The 25,226-nt window shown below is 41.2% G+C and overlaps 1 protein-coding gene across 4 annotated transcripts in view; it reads right to left on the bottom strand.

Annotated features, from left to right (window-relative positions):
• EPB41L4A (erythrocyte membrane protein band 4.1 like 4A) overlaps positions 1 to 16,993 on the bottom strand; it is a 127,075-nt gene extending 110,082 nt beyond the window's left edge. Inside the window, exons 1-2 of one of the 4 annotated variants that reach the window (XM_063421796.1) lie at positions 16,429 to 16,993; positions 15,951 to 16,263 (exon numbers count right to left, since the gene is read on the bottom strand). In XM_063421796.1, coding sequence (XP_063277866.1) covers positions 15,951 to 16,263; positions 16,429 to 16,805 — 690 coding nt within the window. In that variant the 5' untranslated portion in view covers positions 16,806 to 16,993. Of the gene's footprint in view, positions 1 to 15,950; positions 16,264 to 16,389 lie in introns of all 4 variants that reach the window. The other 3 variants (XM_063421797.1, XM_063421798.1, XM_063421799.1) reach the window with 3 other exon arrangements.
• Between the last annotated feature and the right edge of the window lie 8,233 nt (positions 16,994 to 25,226).

Genomic DNA, 25,226 nt, shown 5'->3' with positions numbered 1-25,226 from the left:
ACCCATTTCCTCAATCCCACTTTTTTAAGTGCAGAGATATGAAGCCCAGGTTCTTCCAAGGGCTGGTAGAAACAAGACCTGCACTTTGCCCATTTAGATGCCATCTCAAGCCTTTGGCCAGCAAACCAATGCTACCAGTAAGGAAATAACAGAACAAGGAGTATTCCAGAAAGGCAAGAGCAAAGTGAGTGAGAACATACTGCAGGAACAAAGATGAAGGCTCCTAGGAGTACTCAGAAACACTGAGCATGAGCTAAACAGCTAAACAAACCCAAATCCTGACATTTTCCTTAGGTGTCCTAAGGAAGTTAGGACTCTCTATGAGTAGGAGAGATGGTGGTGGAAGAGGTCTGCACACAACTTAATGCCCCATATTCAGGTAACGTCCCCCATCCTGGCTGTCAGACAACTGCCTGGGCATCTGCCTCTGCTCAAAGTCAAAGCTTCCAGCATTCCCTAGCATCAAGACTCCTAACATTCTATAGAAAACAGCATGTGAAAAAGGTTAAGGATCAAATGTACTCTGTGCACAGACCCACCGACGTTGGGAAAACATGAAAGTAGCTTAGCTGAGAACAAACGTGACCCTGGTGAGATGTCAGGGAAAGCTTTCTGCTACAACAGTAACAAAGGACTGCAGCTGAGCTCCTGGGAGGCTCCCTTAGTTGGGGTTATCAAAAGCAGATCACACTGAAAAGAACCCATAAAGAATGAGCCACATATTTGTGACCATGCCCTTATGAAATGTAATTCACTATACACTGCCTATATATTCTACTCATCTAATTCCCTCCTGTCCCTGCTGTTCTACAGAAGCAATCCTGGCCATTGAGAAATATGACTTTACCTTCAATGAAAAAAAAAAAAAAAATCATAGCACTTGCTTCAGTTCCAAGCTTCCTCACAGAAATATGCAGGCTTACTGGTTTTAGGAGTCAGCAGGGTTCATGCTTTTGAGTTCCTCTCTGCAGCCATGACAACAGAAAATTTATGTCAAATGAAAGTAAGAAAGAAATTCAAGACTTTGCATTGACAAAAAAACAAAGTGAAATCTACTATAAGAATCAGACTGCAGCATTGCAGATTTGAAAGTCCCAGAGAAATCAGAGCCCTTCAAGATATGAAAGCTGAACCATCACCACCACAATGACTGAAAGCTCTTAGCCAACAGCAAATAAAAGGTAATGCAACTAAATCCTCTTACTGCAATCTAAAATTAGCTGAACTACTCAATATTTGCTATTCATGCATATGGACAGCTACCAGACTGAACACTTACCAGACTGATCACATGTCCAAACCTTTCCACCAAAACTTGTAAGATCAGCAGGGCCCACAAACTTTACACAAGTAAAATATTTATAGATACTGTAGTCCCTCTGGAAAAATGAATTTCAGATAAGGTAACACACCAACCTGAATCACAGAACTTTCAGCTCAATGTCACAACCTAAATGACTCTATGACAGCTAAACCTTCTTTTTGATATGCAGTTAATATCTTTCTGTGTGAAGAATTGCTATGGGGCAAACATTTGTCTCAGCAGCAGCTGCTCCTTAAAACTGTTAAGTCCACAGGCTCAGCTGCATAAAATTCTCTATCTCCTGTTTCTAGCATTGAGTAAGAAAATGCCAGCTCATAAGGTTGAGATGCTGCTTCCCAGGTTCAGCTCCTGGGTCAAGTTCTCATACACAAGGGTACCTCGATGTAACTGGTAATTCAGTCCTGAGAGGTTTTCAGAGTTGCCTGAGTGACCAGTAAAACCTTTAGAAACTACTTTTGAAAGACTCTTATGCAAGCAGCTGAATAGTTCTGAAAATAAGTTCCAACACCTGTGGTTTTTGTGCACAATTGCAATCCTGCCTATGGTTATATGATACATGATAATTCCTACTGAAACTGACAGGCTCTTCCTCACCAAGGTCAGATCCTTCCAATTTCTTCATTTTGTTATGTATGATTTTCTTCTGTTTGATCTGCACTTTATATATGTTGATATACTACTGCTTAAATGAAATTTGAGATAACTTAGAACAGGAGAGTATTCTTTCCTCCTCCTGTAGCAGAACACGTGTGAGATGACTAAACTCCCAACAACTCGATTTATTTTGGCTTAAACAAGTGCCATTAGAGGACATGATTCCCCTCTGAAACACGAGCTGAAAACCAGAACAAATCCTTGTTTAAAATAATGTGCCCTTTTAAGCAGAGCCAGCCTTCTATCTAAATAAGGTAGATCAATGAAATAAACCCCAATCATCTGTTATGACATGGTTCAGTAAGTCTGTCATTTCACCAAAATACTGTTTTTGCTAACTTTTAGCATAATTATATATATAAATATGTTTCAAGGTGTTTTAACCTTCTCCAACATACTCCTTTGCCCACAAGTAAGTAACCTATGTTACATGAGCACTATCATAATGCATACTCGAACAGACTGCAGGTGGATTGTACTTTATTTTCCCCATGAAGGCAGTTCCAGTTAGTCAGAAATACCAGAAATACATGCAGAAATTTCTGCGTGCAGAGAAAGTCTTGGGGTTTAGGGGCTCAACAGTCTGGCAGGGGTGATGGGATGATCAAAGGGGTCCAATAGATTTTGGGTAGATTTTGATAAGGTCAATACTCACTATGAAATTACCTGTTAGGCCTTTGTCAGATGAGCTAACTTTGCAGCTTTGAGTTAGAGATGCTTAAAATTTTCTGGTCCATTCACTCTGCTCCTGGAACCACAGTGTACTTCCCTCCCAGATGTTATGCAGGAGGAAACAGCTGTACACTTGAAAAATAACCTAAAACTATAGGTATTAAGAATGCTGGAGCATAAGCTAATTGAATCAAAGACATTGTTTAATTAAATGTTCAGTTCCTCCTTCCAGACTGAAAATGGTGCAAGGTTTCCTTTATGTATACTTCCAACAACCACTATTGCAATTTCCTTTAAATCGCACTTCTGGTTCTCCCCTTCTGCTTCAGACATTAAAGTGCAAACAAAACCCAGATTTTCCCTACATTATTGTATTTCCCCCCTTTTTTCAAGCCTTTACTGAATAGGAAAAGCCTGTATTAGGCCAGTCAGGTGTTCTGTTCCCCTATAACTGTTCCTAGCCAACCTCAAAATGCAAGCACATTTGTATGCACAGTGAACTCCATAGCAAACACCTGCTGCTTAAAGGTAATGCATACTCTCCTACCTCCTGCAATTTGCTGCTTAAGTACATTCTTTCATTTCATTTTCTGTACACTCAGAAATCAATGTTCAAAATTCAATTACACTACAATTTCTTCAGTTCAAGTGATTTTTCTTATCCTACATTCCCTTATGCAAGAAAAGGAATATGAATCACAGCAAACTTGAAAAACAAGATAATAAACAGCATCCTGGTAGATGCTCTTTGTCTTATAGATAATACTACCAAGTTCATTTGCTCTATGCGGTTAGATTATATAGGAAAAAACATATATTAAGATGAAGAAACTTTAATCCACTGTAGGCAAAGAAATTCTGCCACTTTCAATAGAATTGCATGAATCCACTGGTGGATTAGATATGAATACAGTATAATCACCTCAAGCTGGGCATAGAGATGGGAAGAGCACATATTTATAACTTTCCGAGAGAGATGAGTGCTCTGATAATGAACACTGACTTCTACTTCTGTAACTTTTCACGTGAAGGTTTGTGCCTTAGCACAGGAGGCACATAAAAAATCTGTCTGGTTTAAATTCTCTTTAAGGTAAGATACACGGTAGGATTAACTAATACTGAAGGAAAAATCACTTACCCTTTCAATTCTGAAGTTTCTTTGGAGGCAATATTTGTTTACGAAAAGTTCTGGGTTAATATTCTTGAAGGGAGGATTCTATAAGCATATTATAGCACACACAACAGCAGAAATATTTCTGTGTGTTTCCCTATTGCAAATTTTCAACCCTGATCTTTCTAAAACTCATGAACAAAACCAAAAATTAGCATAAATACATAAATTGAATTAATAAATAAATAAATAATAAGAGAATTGAAACTGTCATGATCTCAAATACAGATCAAGCACCAGGAAAAAGAAAATATACCTGCAACAAAACACTGGGTATGATTCATTTTCAGCTAACTCAGTGGAAATGGAAGTGGTTTAATTTCCTCCCAATCAAACTTTCCTTTCAACAAAGTACATCAAGCTGGAGTCAAGCTTTCCTGCAGGACTTCTGCGTACTTATGGAGCTTCTCCACGCCACAGGAAAAATTTTCAGCTTTCACAAAACTACAAACCTGACAAAGAAAGCTTCAAAACAACAACAGTACTGAAGGCTATCTTGGTTTTGACATTTTATAGATTCCTCTCCCCAAACATCTTCATTTCACCAAGATTCCTCCAGTTTCTCTACAGACACACACATAATATCAAAACTAAACCTACTTTTATTTCTGATAATCTGTTCTGACTTTGGTTCACCTGTTCACAAAGCAGCAGACATCATAAACAAATATGGTTTGCATTGCAGTTTTCCTTTAAATAAAGATTTCAGGAGAAGGTTCACGAAATCTGTTTTTGTAGGAGATTTCTTTTCCAGGAAAGTAGGAAAAAAGAAACCATAAAGATTCATTTCTAAAAACAACAAATGTGGCTTTCATGCTCTAAACAGTCAGCCTCAAGATATGAATACTGATGAAAGGCCAAGGATGATTAAGAAAAACATTTGGCTTCTGTTAAAAAGATAGAAATTTTTATGTTTATTTTACATGAATAACATCTGTCACTTTCATTCAAAAAATAACACTTTTTCTTTCCAGTAAATTTTCATTTATGAATTGAACCTGCTCACAGAAAAATTGGGTTCAGCTTGGCTCCTTGTCCTGGTTTACAGCAAATTTGGGAGGAAACCTCCAAATGGGATCCCTTTAGGAAGCAAATTCAAGTGGCCCCTCCCCCAGCTGGCCTGGGAAAAACCTTCCTGAGAGAAAAGTGGAAAAACTTGTTTATTCAACAAGCAAAGTGCCCACAAGCACAAAATCAATAAACAATATTAAACAATAAAACCTCTTATCATTCTGAAGAGAGTTGGCTAAATTGAGAAAGTCCTTGCCGTGGGTTGTAGCTCGGCTCGCTCAATCTCTTATCAGTCCCTCTGGCACTGGAAAATGCCCTCCTGGGCCCCAGTGGGCTGCAGGTGTGAGATCAGGGTGTTTTCTGGGTTCTTCAGTCCAGAACAGGTTTAAACAGTTCCAAGTAAGTGAAAACAGGAAACTTCTCTGCCTCAGCTTGTTAAGAACTAACTAAAGAGCAAAGGAGAGCTCTCTCTCGCTGTCTGTTTGTAGACAGCACAGTCCAGGAGCAGGGATGCCAGGGGTGCAAATGCAGTTTCTGAAAACAAATTGTGAGCTTCTTCTCCCCCCAGCTTCGCTCTCGGAACCAGTCTCAAAGGTGCGTAACTTAATATCCAGCAGAAACACAACAGACAACTGGGGATACAAGCACCAAAAAGTTACCCCAGGACACTCCTGTTGAAGCTGGTGCCAAAGCACTCCAAAACACGTCATCGACATAGGAATTGAAACCAGGTAGACAATTTCAAGTATTCTCCAATCCAGAAAATACCTTGATAACTCTCTACTGCTCTCACAGGAAAAAAACCCAAAACATTATTACTAAATGGTTGTCCAAGAAAAAGAATTGGCTTTTGCAGAAATTCCTTTGAGACAATGAAGACATAGACAAAGGAACCTCAAGGCCAAGAACATTTTCTTAGTAAATCTCATCCATCCCAACCTGCAGCATTGAGAGAACTTCAGAATACTCCCACTTTTGGAGAAAAATGGTTCAATCAGAGATGATTCTAAAGGCATTATAATTTGTAAACAGAAATGTATTTGTTAAGAAGAACAAAAGACTTCTCAAAATAACCTAAAATAAATAAGGTAGATACCTTTTGATGGATACCAGAAGCTTTTGTTTCCCACAGCTTTAGAGTTTGCTGTGTTCCAGAAGAAGAATGCACACACTGAAAACAGAACTATAGTGTTCAGCCAACTTATGTGTTGTACACAAAAAGAAAAGTTCGGACTTCTAGAGAGTAAAAAATAATAGAGGGAAGAATATGGCTGAAGAATCTGACATCACTTCAAAACAGGGGAAAAATACTTGATTTTTTAACTTAAGGGCTTTATTCCATCCTGAAAATATTATGAAAATAATATTTTTAAGACCAGTCCCTCCTCCCCTACCCAAAGTAGCCAATGGATATTAAACCTAAAAATTCGAGGGCAAGTCAGGACATTCACACAAATGTGAATTCTAAACATTTCTCTACGAAGTGTTGTTGCTTTCTCCCCTTCTTCCACAAAACAAATGGCAATACAAAAATGTTTGTTTGCAAGTATAACCATTCTGTCCATTTGCATCTCTCCTTCATTTGTCTGGGAACTTTTTCTCCTGATCACTGCTACCAAACTTAAGCTACCCCTCTCCTGTGATCCCTCCTGAGGTGTCCTAATTTGCTTTTAAGGGAGATCCAGGCACAGCTTTCAGGATTATTTGTTGCCTGGCCGCCTCTGAGGCACCCCAATAAATATCACCCACCCTTTACAGTCATGGTATGACAATCAGAATTACGAGAGTCTGATACTCAACTTTCTTTTGTTCTGATATATTAAACAAACTAACCATACAGACAAAAGATTGCCTGTCAGCTTGAAGCAGACTTGAAAGGACCCCTATGGGGGAGGTCCAGGCTCTGTGTGACACAGAGTGGAAGTGTCAGGCTCCAACAAGCTCCTTGCACTCCCTCTCACTTCCCACAGACACAGGAACCACAGGGAATGAGGTTGTGATGGTTCCTCAGCAGAAACAAATACTGAAGAGGTGCTGGCAGTCGTGGCCTTCCAGTCTCACTTGGTTCTGACAAGTAACTTCCTTTCCCTTCGACGCCCGTGATGAGATTACACCCCTTTATAAATTACAGCCACCTTCTACACCACAGCAAACTCCACCAACACAGAATCAGAGCAGAGGCAGGGCCTGGTGCAGCATTCTTCTATATCTGGTGCTGGCCGGACAAAAAAGGCAAAACTCATTTCAAAACAGCAAGTTTTGCAGACAGTTTGAGGCACCCCCAAGAGAGACATGTGGTGAATCTGCTTCCATGTTACATGTCACACAAGCATTGTAGAATTACCTCTTTTCACAAGGGGCATCCAGTCATTTGCTTCAAGTCCCAAGTCAGTGCTGAACTCACTCCTCAATTAGTCTCCTATGCATTCCTCCTTGTATTTTTAATTCTGAACTGCTTGTTCCACCAGTCTACTGTGGAACTGACAAACAGCATAAAAAGAAAATTTCCCTTATGGTTCACAATGCAGTCTCTTTTAAAGACAATTCTTTCTCTGGTATTCTAAGGGGGGAAAAGAGCAAAACACCATTACATTCCTTCCAGCCACCATTCATCCACCAAACAGGAAAGAAGTTTGTCACAACTCTTTTACACTGTGAGACTGAGAATCTGAATGAAACTGATGAATCAAAATATGAACTTTAATTTTGCCCATATCGAATGTATTTAAAGATTAACAATAAACTAGATATTCAATATAATACACAAATGGGTATTACTGTAGATAGAAAATATTTTCCAAAACACTACAAATAACTTATTTTGAGACATAAATCAGAACTTTCAGTGAAATATATAGTATGTGGAAAACAAAAAGCAGATCCAGTGGGTTTTGTCTGGATTAACTTTTCTTCTGGCTCAATTCTACAAGATGATCAAATGCCTTTAGTTCTGGAAAAAAAAAAATCATGTGCTTGCCCACATTAGTAGTCATGCCAAATTTTACCACTAATTATATAGGGGAAACTCTCATTTTCTGCCCTCTGAATTCTTTTCATGGAATTGAGATACAGAAGTGATCTTTCCTTTCCATTACTAAAAGGCATTCTGTCTCCCACATGGACAAGAAAATTTATTCTTCAGTGCATTCAGTTCTTACTTTCCTGAGAACACAGGAAAAGTATTCAAGTGCTGAGCCATTTATTATCAAACTGGCTCTCTCAACCACAAAAAGATTTTACCCACATACCCAAAACTTCGAGAACTACAGGAAAATAGATTGTCTTCTCTGCTTTATAGACAGCCAGTTGTAACCCTGCAAAGTTTAAAATGTAAATATTCACAAATAAATGAGCACATCGCCCATATAAATTAGATCCACCTTTCCTTCACATTAATAACTACCCATTACTGTAATTATTTCATTATTTATTTTAAATGTAAGCAGGAGCAGTTACATTTCACTGAATATAAAAGATTTCTCTTACTAAGCATAACTAATGCAAGCACCTGATAGGAGCAAGAGTTTTCCATTTGCATGCACTTCTCTCACACTAAGACAGAATTAAAAAGAAATCATGAGGGACAAGAAGGAAGAAAGGCTTCTTAAGAAACAGTCTTTACAGACCTCTGAGACTTTTAACAACCAAACTTTGGCATAACACCCCTAGTGCCATGGGTTAATGGTACATTCAGCCCAGATTTTGGAAAGATCAAAAATGGCTATGCGGGTATATTAAATTTTGGTTGTTACTTTCAATACAGATGATCTGTGTATCAATTCAAAGGAAGTTCTCAAGTCTTTTTTTCCTGACTCTGGAAAGGCACTTCTAGAATTACGATTCACAAAAGGTCTCTTCCCTTTAAAGAAATCAATGTTTGTGGTTACAAGCCAAGGAGAGCAGATAAAGCAATTTTGCCACTTGACAAAACAGGCAGGTTCCCCTCTTCATGCTGCAGCAAAATCAAAGGAGCAGAGCTCTCATTTTGCAATGTTTCTATTGGTTTTCCACTTCTGAATAATAGCATGGGTTGACCTCAAGCATGTCCTTTTGACCTCAGTGCCTACAGTGTTCAACCATCCACAACACAGGATGCAATGGAAGAAGCAGGAACAAAAGTTCAATCAATACTGAAATTACAACCTTCATTTTAAATTCTGCAATTAAATTGGTATGTAGCAAGCACAAGATTTGATCAAAAAAGGAGCATCTTTTAAAAATGTATGCATTTTTAAAATGCAAAAATGTACCCAGATACTGAAATGTGATTATTCAATTGCAAATATCTCAGTTGTGAAAAATGTGAAAGTAATGTAGCTGATTTATCATTGCAAAATTAAATCCTCTTTAGGAAAACTAATCTAAAAAAAAGAAATAAAAAGGACTGGCAAGTCATCTCTCATCTTTCAATCAAAAATACAGATATTAGTAATGATACAACATGACCAGTACATAATTTCTGGTTTTCTCTTATGTGTTCAATACCATGTTGAAAACAGATACTTTTACAGCATGAAGTGACATAAAATTTAAGCTTTTAAAGATGTTCTCTTTCTGAAGCACCTTTTCAATTCAGTGTCTTCAAGATTTCTCCTCATATTATGTGATAATGTGAGCAGTTTTCTTTTTAGAGGGGAAGAATTGCAATTCTGCAGCTGAATTTTAGTTCAGAATTTTTATGAAATAAAATTAACAACATATCAAGAGATGATATTTAACTATACTAAATACTTTAATGCAAGAAATGGTACAATCCATGTTACATAAATCCAAAACTGTACAATAAAAAAGCAGTCTCACATATCTTACCTTTGCCCTGGTCATATTATGAAATTACTGCTCAATGAAAACAGAAGAAAAGACACCTCTGACAATATTATTGCTCAAACCTCAGGCTGACTAAGATGTAACTTCATTAAGAAGTTAATGGATTTCCTTCTTCTTGTCATGCTGGTTTCATTAATTTAGTTAAGTGCACCTAGAGAAAACAAAGTGTCTCAGTGTTCATTCATTTTATGGGTATTCCGTAGGGTATTCAAAAATCACTGGCCTCATCTGTAAAGATACTGGTGAAATTAGTAATCTATTTCAAATTCATAACAGTAGTTTTGCAGAGCAATTAATAAAATTGTTCATGAGCCTTTTTGTTCCTTTCATTCTCTGTAAACTAGAATTGTGCACTATTTCCATCCATTTTTCGAAGACTGAAATAGTGCAAAATTTCACATAAACCATCTGGTCCCCAATGTGTACAATCAGATGACCATTTTACACCCATAAAAGAAATTTAGGAAACACCAGCACCTTTCTTTTTGTTAACATTTTTTTATTGTTGTTGCTTTTGCTACAGACAATGTAGAGGTATGGTGTCTACAACATTAAAGGAGAAGATGAGTATTTATTCACACTTAGAACTTGATGATATTGTCTGTGTAGTTTTCCTGCTGCTATGGAAAATACATACACATAACAGAAAACTGTTGCTTTATAAAGAAAACAAATTGCAAGGTTGAAATGAAACTGAGATTATATCCTTTTAGTCAATTCACTTTTTATTAACTATTGTTTTCAAATCAATATGCTAAATATCTAAAAGAATCTGCCTTGAAAGTCTTTATTAATCAATACCAAAGAGGGCAGAGGAAAATATGACTAAACATGCTTGAACTTTGATATTACAGTTTAGTAATTACTGTAGGTGGTGAACTACCATAGGTGGAAAGCAACTGCAATCTACCTTTAAAAAAATTTTTCATATTTCTGAAGTAGTGTAACTGGAAAATTTTTAAAAATTCTCACAGAAGATGCTCTCCTTTCCTAGTCAAATGTAGAAAAATAAACCAGCAGAAATCACTTTCATAAAAAATACATTCTATATTCACAGCAAGTGACTACCAGCTTAACTTTTAATGCTAACTCTCAAAATAATTAACACAAGATAAGATCTTTCTATTCAAGGGATTCTATTTCCTGCTATCAAATGCATTCATTAAGCATTTTTGGAAAAAAAAAATAGATCTCTATCATTTTCCCAGACTGACTCCTTGCTGTACCTAGAGCTAAAATAGCTTGATGCAAAAGAGCACCCCACATTTCCTGTATACACTATATTTTGAAGACATGAAGTCTGGAACTGCTTCGTTTCACTGGGGACTGAAAAAAAAAGTCAAACAAAACAAAACCAAAACAAATAAACAAAAAACCCAAACAAAAGCCAAACCAAACAAATTGAGAAAAAAAAAGGGCGGGGGGGGGGGGGTGCGGAACGGGGACACACAACAAAGGAACAACACCAGAATAATCCACAGAAAACTTTCTAAGAAATCGTTTGTTTACCTACTTCCATAGATCATACTGAAACCTTTTGTCAATTATCCCACAAGTATCTTAACAATATGTACCATATTCTGATGAACCTACTCTTGCTGTTTACATATCCAGTTACTTAATACTGTTCCCAGTATCAGTCACTCTCTATTTCAGGTTTGATCTTTTTTTTGGTGGTGGTTTTTTTTTTTTTTTTTTTTTGGTTTTATGGTTTTTTGGGTTCGGGTTTGGTTTTTTGTTTTTTTCATTGCTGTTGTTGTTTTGTTTGTTTGTTTGGGGTTTGTTTTTGGTTTTGGTTTTTTTTTGAGGCAAGGTTTTGGGGTTTTTTTAAACCATCCTTTTGCTAAATTCTCATTAAATCATCAAGTGGTATGGTGGCCAGATTAACACTATTAAATGGTAATACCTAATAAAATAATATTATAGAACATATGCTTCTCCCAAGAAGACCTTGTGAATCTTTCCTGTTCATCATTTCTTTTCTAATGAAATACTACTGTTGACCCATCACACATGTCAGTCCAAACAGGATATAAAATGTCTGCTCAGAGAGCAATTTCAGGGAGTATTTCAAAAGTGCAATGACCAGATGGCTTAAGACTAATTAGAGAGCTTCTTCACTGCAGAGGCAGCTAATATTTTTTTGAGATCTTTATTCCAGCCAAAGAGATGCGAACATGAAATACAGATGCCTCATAATATTTTTAGCTTCTTCAGGAAAAAAGGGTTCTTAGATTCCTGTAACATACACATTACAAAATGAACACTCTCTCTGGAACAGCTGATCAGAAATAGGTTTTCAAGGCATTATTTTTTAAGGGCCCACAGAGGTTTTCCTTAACCTCCAAAAACAAGTTTGTGCAATAAGGCACACCATTGTTTACAAGGACAATTAGCTCAGTTCTTAACAGTACCAAAATATGTAATGCCCACAACCCCTCAGTCAGGTATCATGTCAAAAGGCCACTGACATATCTTGTGACATCAACAGATGAACTACAACTTGTACTGTACCATAAAAATGCATTAGTTATTGTTTAGTCTGTGTGAAGAGAAGACAAAGTAGCAGTCCTGGAAAAGTGATTATTTTTAATCTGGCAGCTGATTCCTACCATATCTTTAGCAAAAACCCATTTCCTAACTGGAAACTTGAACATCCTTTTAAGAGGAAAAGCTGTCCCCATCTAAGGCCATATACCTTGACTAGACAAACTGTACCAGAACCTGGTGAATAGTTTCCCCCATCCCAAAATTGTTGGAACCAACAACTGCGATCACTTTATTATCTCAATGCATGTACACTCCAGAATACCTCTGTTAATGTACTACAAGAAAATATAAAATTTAGATTATGTGATATCTGATGGCGTTTCCTGATTACTGAACTCTTATCAGCCTCCTGTAAGCCTCAGTGCTGGAGAACCAGCTTCCCCTGGTTAGTGCTCTAACCTTGAACCACAAAGACAGAAAGGGAGAACAGCAACACAGTGATGATAATGGTGAAAAAAATGAAACAAACACACACACACACACACACACACAAAAAGAAAAAAAGAAAAAAAAAAGAGGCAACAACAAACCACAAAACAAAACAAAACCCCAAACAAACAAACAAAAAAAAACCCCTGAGAAGCAAAAAAATTAGTTTGAGGAATTATGAGGAAGAGATCCTCACAAAACCCTCCAGAGAGCATGGCCCATGGCAGAATGGCCAGTTGCTATCAGCCTAATAGGGAAGTTGTTTCCTTGTTGTACAACCTTGAAAAGGCCACTTGACCTCTTTCCATCTCAGCTTCCCCACTTGGAGGCCAGAAGAAAACAAATCCTTTCCTTTCCCGAACAAGCTCTTTGAAGTCCACAGAGAAAAGTATTCCTAAATTGCACTCAAAGTCTTGTCACCTCTGCTCATTGTTTCAATGTGAAGTACAAAGTATAATTTGAAGCCCGCTGTAGTATAAAGAATGCATCAATGAAATTGTAATTAAAAAATGTCATGTTCTGATGAGTAGAGTTGCTGCCAAGCATAACAAGCCAGAAATAACCACTATACAAACTAAGCAATGCATCTGTAAAACTCTCTGGACATAAGTATCTACTTCACATGCAATTCCCAGAAGAAACAAACTTGCCTTGCACTCCTACAGGGTACTGTCTTTCACCTTTCAAAGCAACCCGGATTCTATCCACTAGTATCAAGCAAGTACGTAGATCGCAAAAAAGCTGCTGAGCTGTGGTTTTTATTTCTAACAGACATGCATCTGCTTGGGGACAAAGAGGGGAACAAAGCTGTTTGTATAACCATTTAAAAACCTTGCTCCTGTAACAATTCAAGATCTGTGAAAGAGTACCAAAAGCTTGTTTCCTTTGTAGCTCTGAACTCAATTAAAAGTGAAGATGACAAAAGGATGATCCCATCCAGAATCTGTAGTTCTAAGGAAGTGTTTTAAAATAAAACACATAGGAACTTTTACAAACTATACCTAGGTGCCAAAGCTGAAACACCAATTTAAAAGAAACAAAAAATCAAAAAATAATAATAAAAAATACAAGTCTCTGCATTTACATGAGTACATTTAAAAAGATTTAAAACAAAACATTTGTATTTCAATGTTCAAGTGCCAAACGACAAAGCATGACAGAACATGAAAAATTTTATGTTCTGTTTCACTATGTATTAATAACATCCCTGGAAAGCTGTAGAACAATAACAACATGAACGTCCCCTGAGCAGTTTAAAATTACAGAAGCCAGGAGTGAGTTGAAAAAGCCATTTCTGCCATCCTCCAGCAGTGAAGTGGACCAGGGCACAGAGGTCCAGCTGAAGATTCATTCAGCAAAAGGCAAACCAGTGGCAACCCTTCATCTGGACAGGAGCTGCTCTTTATGCACAGCTGCACAAATATTCATGCAAGTGTAAAGGGAGTTCACCATGGTGGAAACCACTGGCTAGGAGAGAGCTCTGCAGTTCCTTTGGGTTTTCTGCTTTGGGTTTTCAAAGGCTACTGGAGATACAGCACTGGGGTTTGGCTTCACTGTGTAAAAACTCAATCTTAAAATAATGGAAAGAGAAAACATAGAAAACAGGCTGCTACAAAAAGGGAGATTCTCCCTTCTCTAAGGTTTCCCACTCAGCAGTGTGAGTGCCTATGCCAAAACGCTAACGAACTACTAGTTTTCTTGTCGGATTCACACACTGTTGCAACCGATTCCATGAGTGCTCTGTGGTTAGGTTCAAGACAGAGAAGGAGCAGGTGGAAGGGATGAAATATTCAGCATTATACCACATTCAGATCACACTAAGAATGGCAGGAAACCACATTCGCATGTTAAACTAGACAGTTCCCAACACTATAAGTCATGCATTATTGGAAAAAAGTTACATCTTTAGACTCTTTCTTTCCCATGGGATATTAATTTTTATTAGACACTGCATAAACCCTTCACTTTCAGACCTTTGATTCATTAGACTAACCACAGGACTATCTTTGCAGATTACTCTTTTAACATGCTTCTGTGACTGCACATTTACTGCACAAAAGCATGTATGCATTCATGATATACACACCCACATCTGCACACAGAAAGTTAAGGTTTTTCAGAAGTGTCTAAACTTACATTTCAAAGACCCTACACAGCTACTGAATTCCAGTGTCACCATGATTTGCTTACTTCTCTGTGCTAAGCATGGATTTATGAGCTTATCTGCTGGCAGTTGATTCAGCAAAGCTTGGCAATTCTGAATACATGTAGATCTGGTAATACCACTGATTAAAGCTGAATATATATCGTTAAATGCAAACTCCCTCTCCCCACTACTCTCCTTCAGAGTCTTCTTTCCCTAGTTGCTTCACCAAGCTTCAATCATTCAAGCTAAAACATAAAGACATACAGATTTTTATTCTTTGGATGTCTTGGGTAAAATTCGTCAGCCCTTTCCAACAATAAATTTTAGAAGGACTAATTTATTTCTTTCATCATGTTTTCTATTTTTTTTTTTTCTGATCCAACACTAGAACTACGTTCTTACATTGCTAATGAATTCATGTTCCCAGCCCTTCGAACAAGATCTTCAAGTGTCTGTGACATGCCATCAGCTGTCATCAGGCTTAACCAAATAGGACCAAGTTAAGGGCTTTTAGAAAAATCTCAGTTTTCACATGCTCTGTCAGGGCTCATTAGCGCTTAGCAGATGACTACTTTGAAGAGTTCATCCGCGCTGGGCATGCTGCAGAGGCGCAGGAGCTGTTCGCACAGGCCGGGAGACGGGACATGGGGCTGGGGACGCGGCTGGACCTTCACCCCTGCGCTCAGGAGCTGCTGCGCGTCGCCCTGCACCACTGCCGCCGGCCTTTTCCCGGGAGAGCCCGTCCCAAGGCGAGCACGGCCCAAGGCAGAGGGAGCGAGGAGTGACTAAACACAGGCACGCAACACCCCGTGTACACAGCCCTTTTTTTTTTTTTTTTTTTTTTTCTGTGGCAGGTACAGAACAATACCTCTGCGCCGAGCGTCCCGAGTGCCACGGAGTGGTCGACATCTGTTCGATTTAAGTCACTACCTCCATGTGAAGCCACCCAGAGCCACATCTGCCCCACCGGCGCGCGTCACCCTGATCCCTCTGTCCTTCGCGCTACCGTAAGCAAAGTTACGACGTTATTCCCTCGCCTCCAGAACCCCCTTTTTTCTGCCGCCGCTCCCTTCCCGGCTACTGCAGCGCAGTCGTAAGGCAGCAGCCGCCGGGCAGCCCCGCGGGCTCTCCCGCATCGCATTCCGCAACTCCGCCGGCGTACTTACCTTGATGCCCTGCTGCTGAGTGGTCAGGGTCAGCTTGGACTCATCCAGGAGCAAAACTTCGCAGTAGAATTCCTCCGGGACGGCGCAGAAACAGCTCATGCCTGCTGCGATGGCCGAGGACGGGGCGGGGAGGCGAGAAGAGCCCCAGGTGGCGGCGGAGAGGGGCTGAGGCGCAGCCGGGTCTGGGCTGCGCCCGGCTCCACGCCCCGGCTGCGCGGATGTAGCCTGGCGGCTGCTAGAGAGCGGCGCCCAGCCCTGCGGGGCGGCCCGCCGCCATCCCGCGGAACAGCCTGGACGGGGCTGCGGACTCTCTCTGCGGGAGAGGAGGGGAAAAGACCGGTGGTTCTTTAGGAAGGATCTCACGGCACAGCCCTCGCCCGCGCCGGCTGTCACGGCGGCTTCCCCGCCCCTGCCGCCCCGGGGAGCCCGAGCCGCCCACCTGCCTCGTCCTCCGCCCCGTCCACGCACTATTCCGCACCTCCCCTTTGTGTGCAGGAGCGGGGCCGGGGCAGCGCTCTCCGCCGCCGCAGCCGGTGCGTAGGGGTGGTCCCGCCCGGCCAGCGCCTTACCTCCGGCCGCCGACCCTGCGGGCGGAGCGGGGCGGTGACAGTGCCCGGCCGGCGCGGGGCTTCCTCCTCCGCTGCCCGCCACCGTGCGGGGGGGCACCGGCAGCGCTCGTCTCCTCCCCGTCGGGGGCGGAGGGATGGAGAGAAGAGAGACCCAGCGACCGGGCAGCGCCGGCCGCCTCCTGCCGGCCGCCGAGCAGGGCTCCCTCGGGGCGCCTTTGGGGCGGAGAGCGGCGGACGGCACCTGCCTGGCACCGGCACCGCTCCGCATCATCGCACGGCACCTCATCGGCGTTCCAGGTCCGGGGCCGACCGCTCGCTGCCCTCTGCCGTGGGGCGGAGGCGATGATCCCGGCCCCGGCCCACGCCCCTCGGTTGTCCCCGTCGCCGCCAGGCACCGCTGCCCGTCCCGACGGCTGCGGCTCCGGTCTCCGAGGCAGCAGTGACCCCTGCGGGCTGCGCCGGCTCCGCTCCGTCAGGTCTGGGAGAGGGTTTTGTCTCTGTACTTGTCAAAGAAGCGCTTCAGGAGACATCACGAGTGAAGGGTCCAGCAGAGACTGAATTTTCGAAAGTGCCCTAGGTCGGAAGTCTATTCTCCGTCATGCTGTTAAATACTGAGCTTGCTACAGGTATATTTAATTTACAAAGCAACGGCTCTGTAGTATTAAAAACAAATAAATTTTATAAAACAAATTTTAAAAAATTGAAACCAAAGCCCAACCAACAAAGAAAAAGAAGAGCACAAGAGAACCTTCAACTGTCTTTGCAGTTCTCTCTATAGTTTCTGGAGCACACAACAATCCACCTCTGCACTTTCGCTGCTGCACATACCTATACTCAAGGATTTTTCCCTCTCAGGTAGAAGAGGGATCACACAAGTTAAACCCTGATCCCATAAGTGCCTGTGAATTTATGTAAATCTATATCCATGTGTCTTACTGAAGAAGTTCACATGTGAATTTATGAACATGCAGAAGTGTTTTTCTTATGGTCATTAACTTGTTCATGTGGCGTAAGAGAGGGGCACAAAGACATTATGTTGACAAACCCTACTAGGTATGTGGGTTAGTCTGCTTTTGAACACCTGTCCTAAACATAACCTTGCTGCTCCCAAGAAATACCGCTCTCGTTTGCATGTTTGAACTTGGACTTTGGGGTGTTAGGATCTCCATATCTATCCTGTAGCTGCAAAAACAGTACTCCATGAGCACTGGGAAGATCAGGACAAAACCCACTATATACGTTCATAAAAATAATGCCTTTTGAAAGACCTAGAAAGACTTATGAAGATTGGCCAAAGTTTAAAAATTCGAGTTCCTAACATTTTTCCTGGGCAATACGGACCCTATGAGTATGCCATCCAGAAAGCACCAGAAATTTAGGAAATTTACTAATGGCTTTCTTAACACATTTTTCAAAGAGTTCTGGAGCGCCTCTGACAGCAAACCATTTTCTAGAGAACAGATGGTTCTTCTCCCCTCGTTTTAGTCTATTTTGATCCATATGAGAAAATGATCCAAATGAGAAAATCAGCCAGGGGAGCAGAGAAAGAAGGGATGGAATAGATGGGATCTACACTATGAACCAGTATGAGCCCTGAAAATCTGGGGAAATCAAAATAACGGGGGGCAAAAACATGGGGCCCAGTGTTCCTTTGGAGCTCCATAAGTCCTGCCTCAGTATTTCAAGTATCAAGACCAGCTCACAACTTGTGAAGATCCTGAGATCTGTTTTCCACACCACTAGGAAACAGCTCCTTTTTACTTCCCTCTACAAGAAAAAAACACAGGAAAAGCACTGCAGAGGGAAGCTGGTTGACACAAGCTCTCATCACACAAACACTTATGGAAATGTTTAATTCAGGCATGTAAGTATAGGACCATGGCATAAAGGCATTTTCGTCTATTGCCTGTTTGATGAATTAGCCAGCAGAACTCCCTGCAGCCTCTGTGATCCAGTACACCCTCATTAAAGTGTTCCAGTTTAGCTGTAATGCAGTATTGTTAATGAGGTTGTTTAAGCAAGGCATCACAATGACACTACAAGGACTCCTATCCATGAAGTGACCTATATCCATATCCTAACATACCAGCAATTAGACTGCCCAAAGGACACAAGGTGGCATATCTGCTTTCTTCCCAATGTTTACACTGTTTTGCTCACAAACACTTGGTGTCAGGAAGTTGATCATGTAGTAAGAATTATGATGACTTGTTTTACCAGTATCATTTACCTATCACTATTACCCATTGATATGCAGAGATGCAATTCCTGCATCCATGTGGGCTTCCAGGGAATGAATGTTTAAGAGAGGCACAAAGCAAGCTCTTCATTTTCCTTTACATGTAAAAACAAGTCTCCTGGACTCAGTTCCCTGCTCAAACAATGGGCAGAGAAAAAGCAGTGAGGTCTAATGCTAGAGGATTAAAATGAGGACACAGAGAAACAGCACACACTCTCTGGGCTACATGTACAACCCTGAATGCATCTTCCATTAAAGAAAAAATTATTACTGAGACAACTGTTCAATAGTTATTGTACAGCAGGGTCTCTGGCCTTTACAGGAGAAATAAGGTACAACTCCCTCAGCAGAACTGCACTGCTCTGTTTTGGCACTGTCCACCTGCCCAGAAACACCTGTCCTCAGCCCTGTCACAGGGGTTCTCCAGAGCTTCAAAGTGCCATTAGAAACTCTTACTTACTTGTGGTTCTTCCACCCAAAAAGAGAAGCAAAGTAGACACTGGAAAAATAATACTTACCACACAGCATTTAACAGTATTCAGAGGCAAAAGTTTGTTTCAATGGTGAATTCTCAAGGTTATTGTTTCCCTGAGATTCTCCTTGGGGTTGCTGTTCCCCAAGGTAATAAGGGTTCCCCCAGGGTTGCTGTTCCCTGGGAGTTTCCCCTGGGTTGCTGTTCCCAGAGGTAATAAGGTTTTCAGTCTTCTCTTTGCCCTAAGTGTTACACACCAGAGGTAGAGACGACACGTTGAGTCTGCCAGTGCACATTTCCAAGGTTGTTTATTCTTCATTATCTCAGTCCTTTTTCAACTCTGCCAGGCACTTCCCTGGCAGGGTACCTTATCTTAGTTCTTTCTCAGCTCTGCAAGATGTCTCCGCAGAGCAGGACACGCGGCAGACTGCGTGGATCAGAGAGCCCCACACCTTATGTACGGTCCCCTTGACCCAACCACTGTCCGAGACGTATTCTTTATTTACAAAATTTTACCAATACCTATTACCTATACTAACATGTCAGTTCTACTCTAAACCAATCTCTAAAACCCAACTCAGCACAAGATGGGGGATGAGAACAAGAACAAGGAAGACAGGGGCCACTCCCCAATTCCTCCATCTTGTCTCCTCAGCCCCATATGCTAAGAATCCTAATTTCTATATTTATATTCTATAATAAACCATCCACTACTTATTTCAAATTCTTAGGATTTGTGATTCTTCCTGCATGTGAGTGTTCACTCCCATGGACAGAGATCAGAGGCAGTGTCCTCCTGGGACCTGTGTGGGTCTAACTGACCCCCCTGTACAGATCCCAGACCCCCCTGTCTGGTCTCCAAACCCTCCAGGGTGGCCAGAGGGATGTTCTAGACTCCGACAGTGAATGAATTGACATTTCTCATTTCACTAATGAAAGGCTTTACTTACAACACATTCAAGAGTGGTTACTGATTTTCGGACGGCACGGGAATAATAACATGACTCTCCATGATGATAAAGATGAGAGCAAGCTTTATTCTTCTAAATTCTACTTTTATAGAGTAGTTCAGTACAAAGAACATGATTGATTATTAGAGTCTACACCCTTTTGTAAACATTTCTTTTGCCAGTAAACATGTTGGAAAAAACACCACCTGCGGATGGTTTCTCACTTCCCAAGGTTTGTTTGAATTCCTCCTTAAGACTTCTCAGGCTAACATGAGAAAGTTGTTCGCCTGCCTTTCACACAGACACTGGCAGAGCCTGAAGCCTAAATTCAGACCAATGTCAGGCCCACATCTCCCCCTTTTAGTTTTTGCTGAGGGCGGCGTCTGTGTCTGTGTCCTCTCCTGCAGGGCCCTTGCAAGAGAAAAAAAGACAAACACGACACCAGAAGTCCCATTAGTAATCAAACAATCACTAAATAGAACTTTCATCGGGCACTGATTTAAATGGTCAGGGAATGCTCTGGCATTTGGCGTTGACCCTTCACAACCCTGTCCATACACTAGCGTCAAGCCTAGCTATTTACTAATTCTAATACAGAAAAACCAAAACATCATTAGTCTGCTCAAAAATGGCAGTCTAATTTGTCAAGATTCATCACTCTAGAAGTCATCCTTTCAGATAACAAGGGCTTTTCCTGCCTTTTACCAAAGATGGTGGTCCTTGCATCACACCTGCAACAGCAAACTGGTTTATTTTTCCAATTATTTGGACAACCTGAGCTGACTTTTTTTTTTTTTTTTTTTTTTTTTTTTTTTTTTTTTTTTTTTTTTTTTTTTTTTTTTTTTTTTTTTCCCTAATGCAAAAGCATGTGATTGTGATGGGGCAGAGACCCATTGCAGGATCTGCAGTACTGGACCATCGTTCACTCATTTGGCCCATGTACCTGTAGGATGTCACCTAGAAAGAAAAAGGAATAATATGAATGATAAAACTAATAAAATATCAATAAAAGATATCTGACTCCAAAAAAGCCCTACATGATCCCAATCACCACAAAGGCAAAAACCACAAAGTGAAACAACAGCCCTTATTAACTACAAAACATACACAGAAGGCATGTGAAATATTACTAAAATACAACTACATCTATGTAGGAAAATTAAATGAAACAACATCTACTAAAAATTAAAACAAATGAAAAGGAAAGGTCCATAGAGCCAAGATGTTGATCCTTGGCATCACTGGATGTCTTCTTGAAGTCTGAAGCAGGGAGTGACTTGAAGATCGATGAAAACAGGACCACGCTGCTGACACAGGATTTTGGTGTCTCCATACCTTCCAACCACATGGTCATCTTTGCAGTCTATGTGACAGCCACTAAGGCTATGTAATGTCCCTTTTCAGTCCTCAAAGGTGATGGGTAACATGACTGCTGAACCTGCTAATGATAAAACACAGGCACATCTTCTCCTTAAGTTAACAAACTTGTCAACCTCCACTGCCTAAATGCAACATCCAGGTTTCATAATTCTACTCACTGGAGATGCCTTGAGAAGAAATTTTTTGAGGGAGGGTTGGAGGGAAAAACCCAAACAAAAAAACAACTGTCCCTCTAAAAGGAAAAGCGTCCGCTTGCCTTAAAGGGAGCGGAGCTATTTTGGCCCTGCCATCAGTGGGGCTTTGGAGGCTTCAGGGGCCCCAGGGCTCCCCGCATGGCTGCAGCTCTGCGGGGGAGGGGGGAATCCAAACAAACGAGGCCCCCATTTCTCTGTAAAAAACCTATACCTTAAATTTCAAGCAAAGCACCTCCCACAGCATAATAAGCTGTCTGTAAGCGGCAAACGCCACCTCATGCCCTATTCACAACGCTGCTCGGCACACAGGGAAGGAGGGGGGAAGTGAATGAGCAGTTCCCGCCGCTCATGGCAGGGGTTGGGGAATGGCAAGGCAAGAAAGGCCGCTCTTTGCCCTGTCGTGCAGGGCAGGGGAAGGGGAAAAGGAGGGAGAAGATTGCCCTGGCCGTTCCTTTTGATGGCTCCTGCACAAATTCAGCGGGAGGGAAAATGAAAAGTGGCAGCTGCGCCTGGGAGGGGTGGGTGGGGGCAGCGGTGGCGGGAAAGCAGAGTCACTGCCGCCCCTCTCAGTGCTGCCACACACGGCAGGAGAAAGCCTCTGCTGGGGGGAAACGGGGAGGGGACAACCGAGCGGGGGGATTCGGCAGGGCTCAGCCCACCACCGCCCCGCCGCTGCCTCTTCCAAGCAGAGAGCCGGCAGCCCCCCTTCACCGCCCTGGGGGGAAGGGGGGAGAATGAGGCGGCAAAGCCACTCCAAGCTGCATGTCTCAGCGGCACCGCGTGGGGAAGGAAAGGGACCCGCACGCCCCCCTGGCTCGCGCACCCACGGGGAGCGGGGCGAAACCAAGTATGGAAAAATAAATTTATTCAGATAGTCACCAGTTTTATATTTCCTGAAAAAATGTTGACATTTTTGTCAGCATTTTTACAGGAAATATAAAAAATGCTCTATACAATACAGTTAGAGTCCTGAAAGTAAGACATGCCAGTTAAGACCACTTAATTACAAGAAATGTTACAGAAAGGCCAAAGTTCAGATATACAGTGCAAGGATAACATAAAAGAACCACACAAACAAACCAAACCAAACCAAATCTTAGAAGGCCACAGAGTAAACTGGAACAGCTAATTACATTTATTAGTAATTCTATAACAATAAATACCTTGAGGTCCTCTGAAGTAACATAGGACTGAGTGACAACAAATTCTTGATTTTCTTCACACATTTAACAAGATCCTAGAGGGTTGTAACCCTGCAGACACACAGTTAACAATCAAGGAAATAATAAGCATCCCTCATTTGCTGATTTTTAATAAGAAAACATGACATTAACTATAGCTCCTCCACCCCAAAAAATATAAAATAAAGCTTTCAGGATATTTATTGTAAACTATAGAGGTAAAATTAGAAACTGAAAAATCTGCACACTTTTATCAAAGCAAGGAAAAAATCTCCTTTTAGCTACTGTTTCTTGAACCTAATTTTGTGTCTGACATGATTTTACAAACTGTCTGTCAAGATTTTGACAAATTACCCCTACACAAAGAAGAACCAGATGATCCTGTTTTATATTGCTTATGCTTAGCTTCCTCAGCAGAACTTACTTAAGTTTTAATAGTAAGGTAATTGGATGTCAAAATGTAACAAACTAACTTACCAATAGGAAACAAAACCAAGCATGCTCTTCACGACTTCAAGTCATGATCTTGCAATTTAAACCAGTACCACATATCCCCAGTCTGCAGAAAAAAAATCAGAGGCTGTGAAGGACTGTGGATGTTTGGGAGGTGAACTGCTTGCAGAGAAGAGTTTTTCAAAGAACACTACCTAGTGGATAAACTGTGACTTTTCTTAATAAAGCACAACTAAGTAGATCTATGCTTGAGCACAGAAAGATTGTCTCCCAACTACTACACTTTATCCCATTAGAATAACTTCAGATGTGCATCTCTGGGGTAAGACAATGAACAATGGTGTTGGGAAGGATGAAGTAGAAAGGCCTTGTAAATATGATGGTTTAGATTCTGGGAGTATGAGATCAACAGGCGAGATAGAAATGAAAGCAAGCTTTGAGATTTAGGGTGTGGGGTACAGGGCCATCAGCTAGTGAACAATAGTGTACCTAGCTGAGGGCCAGCTCCCTTGATTAAACAATCCCCTTCTGCCTGCCTTAAGTAATGGGACAGTTCTATTGGCTGTATGTAAATCTTGCGAGATTGGTATCTTGTATTAGATTGGTTGGTCCAACACAGACTATTCAACTTGGAAAGACATTTATTGTATGGTATTCAGAACCTCCCTCTCTTTTCCTGCTCTCCTGGCCTGCTTTAGCTGTGCCTAGCAGCTACAAGCAAGGTCCTCACAATAAACCACCTGCTACCACAACTATTTTGCTTATAGAGATACTTTGTCACCGACTCTGCCCTCACCGAGAAGCCTTACACAATGGTAAGCCAAAACCTACATCTCAGGGAGCTGGTGCCATGCCTGTTCCAAGGCACCAGGTATACTCTGATATTCCTGTAGAAAGCAGTTGTTCTGAATACACTTAGTGAAGGATATTTTATCCCAAAGACAGCTGGCCATGCTGGCTGGCAGATGACAGGACTCAGGTAACCAGTCTGCTGCCTTCTGTGCCCCACATTGTTCAAACACAACAGAAACCACGTTTGTTTGTAACCACCACCTCTTATTTTCCTCTCTGCCACTTTCTGGATGCAAATTTTGGAGATCCTCAATACTGTTCTGTGGTACTGACAGTGGTCTGAATTTAGGCATTAGGCAGCAGCAGTGTCTGTGTGAAATCATTCACATACTACCTTCACAGAGGCCTGAGAAAGCAGCCTGGGAAAAATAAAGGAGGCACCCAAAAACAGTCCTTGGGAAGTGAAAGGTGTTCACAAAAGGGTGTAGACTCTAAAGACCAATCATATGATTTTGTACTGAAGAACTCTATAAATAGAGAAATTAGAAGAATAAAGATTGCTCTCATTTTATCATCATATTGAGAGTCATGTTATTTCCATGCCATTCGAAACCATTAACAACACTATTCCAATGAGGTTATTTAGACACAGCTCTACAAATGCCATGGCAATAAACCCAGAGACACAATAAACCTGAGCAATGACCTAGGCAAGGAAAACACAGGCTCAGAGGACTCCCTCCAGCCAGAATTCCACACCAGATCAGGGAGAAAACCAGTCAAGATCTTGTTAAGAGAGACATAGATGTTAATTAAACAAACATTTTATATAGGAAGCATTTCCCACACATAAAAAATGATTATATATACAAGCCATCAGTAGGAAGTTCTGGTGGAGAAAACAGCTGACTACTTTTATGCTTAATAAACTTACTGTGAACCTTAATTTTTATAAATGCAGGTTTGTTTGGTTGGTTTTTTTTTTTTACAGGTATTAGATCTTCATTTATTCTGTCTTCTGAAGTTTGGATATTACAGCCACATTC

The sequence above is a fragment of the Prinia subflava genome, chromosome Z, assembly GCF_021018805.1.
Source record: "Prinia subflava isolate CZ2003 ecotype Zambia chromosome Z, Cam_Psub_1.2, whole genome shotgun sequence".
Lineage (NCBI taxonomy): Eukaryota > Metazoa > Chordata > Aves > Passeriformes > Cisticolidae > Prinia > Prinia subflava.
Note: the sequence above shows the minus strand (reverse complement) of the source record. Positions and strands in the feature narration are given on the sequence as shown.